This window comes from Bos mutus, chromosome 16, assembly GCF_027580195.1.
Source record: "Bos mutus isolate GX-2022 chromosome 16, NWIPB_WYAK_1.1, whole genome shotgun sequence".
Taxonomy (NCBI): Eukaryota; Metazoa; Chordata; class Mammalia; order Artiodactyla; family Bovidae; genus Bos; species Bos mutus.
The window spans coordinates 34,282,485-34,291,205 of record NC_091632.1 but is presented as its reverse complement, the minus strand read 5'-3'; the positions used below and the strand labels follow the sequence as shown (position 1 = coordinate 34,291,205).

Genomic DNA, 8,721 nt, shown 5'->3' with positions numbered 1-8,721 from the left:
TTACTCCTTACAATCCATTCTCCAAGCAGGCTAGGCCATCTCACTAAAGCAGCGTGTGGTCATCACAGGCCCGCACCCTTTCTGTGGCTCCCCATGCTCTTGGGGAAATGACAACCCCCTCCCGTGTCCTGGTGATCTGACCCCAGCCTGCCTCCGTGACAGCGTCTCCCGCCACTGTGCCCTTTGTCCCCTCTGCTCCAGCTACACTGACCCCTCCTCCATCCCGCAAGCCACTCAGAAGTCTTAAGACCTACCTGGGCTACACCACCACCCCTGTGGCTTCAAAACTCCCCCTCAACCTTCAGGATTTGGTTTCTGTGGCTCTTTCTCAGCAGGGCCTCCCCAAACCTCAGACCGTGTCTTAACACTGGACCTTCTGCTGATGGTGACCCCACCTGCATGAGGTAACCTTGCCCTGTCCCTAGAGGCCCCTAAGTCATTCACCCACTGTTCAGGCCAAAAATCTAGGAATTCCAGGACTCCTCGCTTCCTCTCAAGCTCACATCTAATTGACCAGAATATCTTATCAGCTTTTCAAAATATGTTCAGAATCCAACCAGTCTGGCCCCCTCCATGGGCACCACCTTGGCCCAAGCCCCTAGCCTCTCACCTGGGTTATTCCAAATGCTTCAAAAACTGGTTGACCATTTCTATACGGTCTACTCTAAAAAGAGCATGGAGAGGAATCCTTTAAAAATGTAAGTCAGATAATGTCACCTCCGTGTGCAAATCCTCCACTGTCTGCTTGCCACAGGAGAATAAAGTCCCAATGCTGGCCTTGGCCCTGAGCGATCTGGTGCCTGCCCACCTCCGTGACCTCCTTCCTGCCACTGCATCCTGTGATGTTCTAGCTACGCTAAATTTACTGCTGTTCCTAAATTCTCCCAGCTGGTTCCGACCTCAGGGACTTTCCCTGCGTTGTTCTCTCAGTCTGGGGTGTTCCTCCCTCAGCTTTCTTCCTGGCCAGTTCTCCTCAGAGAAGGTCTTCTCAAAGAAGCCTTCTGTGGAAGGCAGCTTCTAAAATGGCCCCTGAAGACCTCTATCCTCTGCCGTGTCCTCGAGTGACCCCTTCTTCTCAAGAGTGGGCTAAACACAGCCACTTGCTTCTTTTTTTTTTTTTTCAGCCACTTGCTTCTAACCAACAGAACACAGCGAAAACACTGGGATGCTGGTTTTAACACTGGTTTACGAAGACAGTGACTTCTGTCCTGCTCCGTCTTCTGTCTCCCTCGCTTGCTTGCTCTAAGGGAAGCTGGCTGCCATCCTTAGGCTGCCCTGCGGAGAGGCCCATATGGAGGAGGGAGGCTCTGGCCAACCATCAGAGAGGAACTGAGCCTCTCAGCCGATAGCCAATGGGAAACTGAATCCTGTCAACAACCAAGTAAGTGAGCCTGGAAGTAGACGCTGCCCCAGTAGACACCACAGCCTTGGCCAACGCCTGGACTGTGGCCGGTGAGAGACTCTGAGCCAGAAGATTCAGCCAAGCTGTACCTGGATTCTCAACCCACAGAAAAAGTGAGACAGTAAGTGTTTGTTGTTTTGTTTAAAAATTTTTTAAAAACTGTTTATTTATTTGGCTGCCCCGGGTCTTAGTTGTGGCATAGGGGATCTTCTTTCTTCGTTGTAGCATGTGGGACTAGTTCCCTGACCGGGGATCGAACCCAGGCCCCCTTGCACTGGAAGCACAGTCTTAGCTACTGGACCACCAGGGAAGTTCCCTGTTTTAAATATTTTTATCTATTTATTTGGCTTCACTGGGTGTTAGTTACGGCGTGCAGGGTCTTTAGTTGTGGCATGCAAACTCTTGTTGTGGCATGCGAGATCTAGTTCCCTTACCAAGGTTTGAACCCCGGTTCCCTGCATTGGAAGCATGGAGTCTTAGCCACAGCCCACAAGAGAAGTCCCAGTGTTTGTTCTTTTAAGCTGCTAAATTTGGGGGTCATTTGTTATGTGGCTTTTGATACCAAATATATCTTCCCTAGCCCTCTGTTACTCTATCCCCTTACTAGCTTTTTTTTTTTGCAGCAATTGCTACTTGTGCATCTTGCTCTCGGCCCAGAGCCTTGCCCCATGCCGATGTTCAGTAATGGGGGAAGGAATGAAGGGGCAGCCAGAGGGACAATGCCATAGCTCAGAAAAGCCACAGGTTGGGGGTTGGGTGTTGCTTTGGAGCAAGGAGTCAGGCCTACCCCAATCTCAGGTGGTCCAGAGGCTACTGTCCCCTCTTAGCAGGATCTGGGGCTCTGTTCTCCCACCTCTTCAGGAGGATGCTGGTCAGAGCCCACAATCTGGTATCTCATGGTCTGTGGCCTAACAGATTTATCTTCCTGTTCCTGTTCCAGATCATACCTTCTGGATTTCTTCTGCCCTCCAGACTTGAGGCCTATTTCTCTTTATTTGGTATGTCTCAGTAGAATGATCTGATTTTTATACCCTTGTCAGATTTTTACAAAAATAATTTAATAGATAAGAAAAGAATCCTTTTTCAGCTCACGTGGCTCACTTTTTGTTTGAAAAACAGTCCCTGTGCCCATAAAAAGGAAAGGGTCGCCAAGCCCAGTCTCCTCCCAGCTCTGTTCCCACCAGGTCACAGGCAGAGTTGGGGACTGGGAGGCTGGGGAACCTTCCAGGAAAAACATCAGGCCCGAGTTGGAACCCAGTTGTCCAATCTGGGGCTGGCAAGGGGCTGGCCCTGTGCCCACCTAGACTGGCCCATTTCCTCCTAGACTGAGGCAAGTTTCCTGCCCAGAGGGAACAAGCACACTCCCAGGCAGAGGGAGGTTGGGTCCTGTACTGGGGGAAGGGCATCCACAGGCACTTCCCCCACCTCAGCTACCCTGAGTCTGCAATGTGCCTCCTGGGAGTAGGATGGAGAGCAGGGGATCAGAAGCTGGGCTTGAGCTTCTGAGTTCAAGGAATGAGCTGGAACCACCGTCCAGCCTTGGGGCCAGTCGGTCCCTGGATCTCAGGTGCACCCAGGACAGGGAGTAGAATCCTAGGCCGGACTCTGTCTGCTCCAAAGCACCAGGCTTTGGCTGAGAAGTTCCATCAGAACCTGGAATCCTCCAAGAACCTTCTCCAGGTCCTGCCTCCTCCCAGGTGCCTCCCCTGCCTCTCCCAGACAACTGGACCCTCACAACCTGTTTGGAAGTCCCTTGGCTGGGAGTCTCCTTTGCCCTATGGGGTCTCTTCTGGAAAAGGACCCCTGAGTTGGGGCCCTCAATCCCCATGGATGCAAACTGCTCTGTGGGCTGGTGCCTGGACCAGGAGATCATAGGTATAGTACAGCCTTAGGTTAACTTGGACAAAAGGTGGTGGGAGCCACATTCCAGAATTTACCAGGAATGGACCTGCCATATTTACTATGCCCACCTCTGTTAACTTCCCTGGCTCCAATTCTTCTATAAGAAGTGAGGAGCAGGGAGCTTGTGTGGCACTTGAACTCTGAATGTCAGGCTACCTGAATTCAAATCCTGGCTTTGCCATTAACTAGCTGTGGTCCCTTGAGTAATTTCCTTAACCTCTCTGAACCCTAGCCCTAACCCTAACCCTATAAAAAGCAATAACAGTACCTGTCTGTTGGGTCTGCGTTAAAATGAAATGAGAAAATAAAGATGCTTAGCACAGTGCCCAACAGATGATAGTTGTTCTGCCAGGTTCAGAGAGGCGCAGTGGCCTACCCAAGGCCACACAGCAGGTAAGCAGAGTTGTTGGTACCTAACCTTTCTTCCATATACTCTTGCCTTTGTGAGCTGGCCCTGCAGGGGATACAAGGCTGACACGGCTGAGATGGGAAGGATCCCCATGTAAGGGTCAGAGGTGGGGGACCCAAGGGCACCAACAGAGGCCCAGCATCATACCCCCTCCACTGGTCTCAACCTGGGATGGGACAGGACACGGGTATCCTCCACCCAAGACAGCCAGGGGGTCCTAGACCACGTGCCCATCCATGCCACTGCATCCCTGTCACCTCTTCAGCCACCTCCACATCAAATTCCTGAATCCCAGGGACCCAGCTAGGCACACATCCCAGGAGCCTGCCCCAGTCAGAAGACCTCTGTCGCCTTAGACAAGCTGCTTCACCTCTCAGTGTGTTCACGATTCTAAGAAAAATGTGAGAAAGTCACCTTTATTGTTTGTGGACAGGGCAGGGAGGTGGGGAACGGGGGAAGCCATCATGGGGACACAAGTCCCCCCAGTGCTCCTGGGAAGGCAGGTCTAGGGGGCCTGTATCTGTTCCCCCGCCCTGAGAAAAAGGAAAAGGTTAACCCAGCGGCCTCCAGGTTATCCCACCCTCTGAGGGACCCAGCCCCCAAACCTCTTGGCCCTCCTGCGGATCCCCAGTGCTCCAGGTTGGGGGCAGCCTTGCCACTCTGCCTCCAGGCAGTATTCGGGGATCAAGGCCTCCAGGTGAGCCTGAGCGGACCTGAGAGACTCCCAAGTCCTTGCCGAGGTCACTCAAAAGGTGGCCATCCCCTCCTCGGGCTGGGCAGGGGCTGAGGGCTGGGGCTGGCTTGGAGCTGACACCGAAGGCCTCTGGGGTGGAAAATCCTGAGGGGAGACAGGGAGGAAAGGATGGAGGTGCCACTCAATCTCCCCATCCCATGGGGGCACTCAGGCCTCCAATTTTCTCTCATTTGGGGCTCTGGGGCACAGGATGGGGTGGGCTATGGATGGGGTGGGGGTGCCCCTCAATCACCCCATTCCTAGTGACCTGGGCTTCTGAGGGGTCAAAAGGTAACCCTGACTTGGTGAGGTTCCTGGGGCTGTCTGGAGCAGGGCTTCAGTGTCCGGGGGACCTTCAGGGCGGGGGTGCCCACCTGTATCTGGCAAAGATCAAGCAGGGTGCGGATGCCCACCAGGCACCAGAGCTCGCCCAGCAGGGAGATGAGGATGCCCAGGAGGTCCAGCCAGCGGCCCACGGTCAGCAGCAGCACGAAGAGACCGCACATGCGCACCAGCACCGTCTGGACGTGGCTCTTCAGGCCGGGGCGCTGCCGCTGCTCCTCTACAAACACAGGGCCCCTGTCACTGGCCGCCTGCCTGATCCCCGCGGCCCCACCCTGAGGTCCGGCTAAGTTGGGGCCTGGACCTCCCAGCTCCCCCACCGCTTTCCTCCCCAAGGAAGGCGTGAGCCTTTCCCTCCGCAGGCAGCCCCCCTCCCTTCCTCTGCGCCCCATCTCCACTCTGCAACTACAGGGCACCAGGCATTTCTTCCTCCTGGGCCTCACTGCCCACCCAGGGTTTCGCCCTGGAGTCATCCTGACTCCTCTCTTTCCTGCATTCCCACGTCCGATCCATCAGTGAGCCCTGCAGGCTCTTTCTGCTTTCATCTCTCAAATCAGCTTTCTCACTGGGCTCCCGGCTTCTAGTCTGGACCCCACAACTCAGCGTGTACTCAGCAGCCAGTAGCCTTCGAAACACACTAACAAGATGGAATCATTCCTCTGCTTATAATCCTCCCAGGACGTCCCCCTGCATCTGGAATAAACTCCAGACTCCTTACCTTACAAGGAGGTCCTGCCCCATCTGATCGGAGTCCACTCTCCAACCTCATCTCAGGCTCGCTACCTCCAACCATCCCAGTTTTCTTGTGGTCCATCAGGCGTGCTAGGCTCATTCCCACATCAGGGCCTCTGCATCTCTGCCCTGTTTGCCTGACTGCCCTTCCTTGTCCTGTCTCTTCAGCCCCATCCCTACCCTGCAGCCAGGTGGCTCCTCCTCAGGCCCGGATCTGAACAGGTCACTTGCCCCTGCTTAAAACCCTGCAGTGGCGTCTGAACAGACTGCCTCACCTGGCTGATGACAGCTCTCCCTTGGGCCCTGTGAACCCGGCCAGTCTCGTCCCCTCCCTGCTGTTTTCAGACCTTGAATCACCTCTGGGCTTTGGTATACATGATTCCCTCTGTCGTGATCTCTCCCAGGGGCTCCTGCTTATCCTTTGAGGCCCAATTCAAGTACTGTCTCACTGGGATCCCCCTGCACCCTGTACCCTTCTCTGTCCACTGCATGGCTGTTGTTACTAGACTGGGTGCTCTGGGATGGCAGGGGCCAGATCTGAGTGTTGTCGTCCTCCCCAGAGCCTAGCACAGCACCGGGCCCGGGTCAGACGGGAGGGTGTGAGTGTCGAGTGAATCAGCTGCTGCCCGTGGCCCGTACCCTGCATGTAGATGACCAGCAGGGTGTAACAGATGGTGAGAGGCGTCCAGAAGCGCACGGCCTCCGAGGTGGTCAGGAAGTCCCGGTTGATGAGGGCCACGGCGGCCAGGTTGCCCACTATAAAGGTCACGGCCAGGGTGCGGCCCAGCAGCCAGGGGAGGTGGTGCGCGCCCGCCAGGCAGATCCCACAGTAGCGCTGGCTGCCGTGCAGCTCGTAGTGCTGGCAGATGTGGTGGCGGAGGCGCCGGGCGCCCGTGCTGAGCAGCTCTGCCAGCCCCAGGCCCAGCATCAGGTTCAGCGTGCCGTGCGGAGCGCCCTCCTGCAGGAAGCTCAGGCCGCAGGTCAGCCCGCAGCCCAGCGAGTACTGGCACAGCAGGTACAGCTGCAGCTTCTCGGTGTCCCGGGAGCCCTGGGAGGGTAGGGGGGACAATGATGGGGGCTTAGGCCGCTCGTCATCCTGGGGGGACCCAGAGGGTGTCACAGTACAGATGCTCCACTCTGTAGGAGGCTGGAGCCTGAAGGAACCTCAGGGATTGTTCCCAAAGAGGAAATATTGCCTTCAGGTCAAGCCTACTGGGATCGTCTCTTTTGTCTTTTTAAATTTATTTCTTGGCCAGGTCATGAAGGCATGTGTGATTTTTACTTCCCTGACCAAGGACTGAACTCACCACAGCCCCTACATTAAAAACACAGAGTCTTAGCCACTGGACTGCCAGGGAAGTTTCAATACCGTATCATTTCTTTCAGCTTAATTTCAGTCATGGTTATTACTTGGGACTGGTCTGCTGGCCGAAGAGTGGCAGCTCGGAGCCTTGAAGAACTGGGTTCAAAGCCTGACTCTACTTCTTGCTGGTTGTTGACCATGGATAAGCCACTCTGCCTCTCTGAGCCTTAGTTTCTCACGTGTGAAACTGGGATCCGAGCGAACTTTTACCCACTATGGTTATAAGGATGAGATGATGCACTCAGAGCATCTAGGCCAGTGCCTGGCTGGTGGGAAGCTTCAGACAGCCTCAAGCTGCTGTGTTATCTTCTTGGCCTGGGGCTGTGTCCACTCTGAGTGGAGACTGGGCTTTGGCAATCACAGTTTTGCCCAGTTTTTTCATTCCGGGGTGAAAACTAGGGCCCAAGGCCAGGCCGTCCTCACCCACCACCTCCCTGTGGTCTCACCTTGTCCAGGGAAAGCAGCATGGAGACAGCCCGGAGGGAGAACTCGAGCACTACGAGGGCAGCCACCCGGACCCCCACAACGGTCAGAATCAGGGCCAGCCCTGCCAGATGCACGGTCTCCAGCGACGCCCAACGGGCCTGCAGTCTCTGCTTTTCAAGACGAAGCTCCGGGTGGCTGTGGAGACAGACAGGGGCGCGGGCAGAGGAGACAGACAGAGGGTGCAGAACCACCAGCCTGGTCCCTGGAGGGGGTCCCGGTGCTCCCAGCCACTCCCTGGGGTGAGGGAGGGGCGGCCTCTTCCTCCCGGCCAGAGGCCAGAGGCCTCTTCTCAGTGTGGGTTGCAGGGCGCAGGGAGTAGGCCGGGGAGGTGAGCACTCACTTGGCACAGCCCACGAAGAAGTAGACCATCAGGAGGTTATTCAGGATGGAGACTGCGCAGGCCCCGACGAGGCCTGACGGGGGCAGTAGGGAGGGTGGGCGGCGTGGTAGGGTTAGAGGAGCCGGCAGGCAAGGCGGCGGGGTACTCCACGTGGGTGGGATAGCCGGGCGCTGAGCAGGTGTCCCGCAGGGGGCGGGGCTGAGGGGCAAGGGGGAGGCGCTCACCTTGCAGGAGGGCGTCGAGGAGGCCGGAGCCCCAGTCGAGGGAGGGGAGGCTGGGGAGCCAGGAGGTGGGGGACAGTAGGGAGAACATGGCCGCGGGGATCAAGCTCAGCCTCCGGCCAGGTCTGAACCGGAGAGACCGCAACGTCACTACCACCGGGCAAAGGTGATGGAGGCGAGGGGAGGAGCTGGGAGGAGTCAAAAGCCCAGAGGAGGGGAAGGGATGAGAGCTAGGGCCTTAAACTTTCGGGGCTGTGAGTTAAGACCGCTGCCCAGGCGCGTGCCATTTGGGCAGCATGGGGTGGAGGGCATCTCTGGTGGGCTGTCTCGGTCCTGCTCACTTTTCTCACCCTCCTCTGAGCCTTGCCCCACAGCGCCTTCCTGAAGCCCCAGGCCTCATCTGTCCTTCTCAGCCTCTGTTATGGGTTCTCCCTCTCGGCCTGAAGTGTGGGGTTCCCCGCTCCGCCCAAGGTCTGGAAGGGGGCTTCCATCCCCCACAGCCTAAGGCTTCTCTTTCTCAGCCCAAGGCCTGGAAGGGGTGTCTCTCCTCCCACTGCCGGGGGCGGGGTAGGGTCGGAGTGTGGGGTGAGGGGAGGGTGGCGGTGGGGGAGGTAGGGTGGGGGTGGGGTAGGGTGGGGGTGGGATGGGGCAGCGTCAGGACCCAGCTGCAGGCCCTCGTCCCCCTGCACCGCAGAGCCGCCCGCCGTGACGATCCTCCTCGCGTCCACTAGGCGGCAGGCAGGCCTCGCTTGGCCTGAGGGGTGGGGCCGCCCCAGTTTTTTTGGATTCTC

The 8,721-nt window shown here is 57.0% G+C and overlaps 1 protein-coding gene across 1 annotated transcript; it reads right to left on the bottom strand.

Moving 5' to 3' along the window:
* Nucleotides 1-3,434: 3,434 nt before the first annotated feature.
* TMEM82 (transmembrane protein 82) lies at nt 3,435-8,666 on the bottom strand. The gene is made up of 6 exons (XM_005888919.3): nt 7,934-8,666; nt 7,710-7,782; nt 7,330-7,504; nt 6,160-6,568; nt 4,821-5,008; nt 3,435-4,551 (listed from the first exon to the last, which is right to left on the bottom strand). Exons 1-6 carry the CDS (start codon nt 8,019-8,021, stop codon nt 4,459-4,461), a joined length of 1,026 nt encoding a protein of 341 aa, XP_005888981.2. The 5' UTR covers nt 8,022-8,666; the 3' UTR covers nt 3,435-4,458.
* Between the last annotated feature and the right edge of the window lie 55 nt (nt 8,667-8,721).

Coding starts and splice junctions, on each gene's coding strand:
- TMEM82 (XM_005888919.3), bottom strand. CDS start 8,021: ATGTTCTCCCTACTGTCCCCCACCTCCTGGCTCCCCAGCCTCCCCTCC. Junction 6,569..7,329: donor TGCTGCTTTCCCTGGACAAG/GTGAGACCACAG, acceptor CTACCCTCCCAG/GGCTCCCGGGACACCGAGAA. Junction 4,552..4,820: donor TTGATCTTTGCCAGATACAG/GTGGGCACCCCC, acceptor GTCTCCCCTCAG/GATTTTCCACCCCAGAGGCC.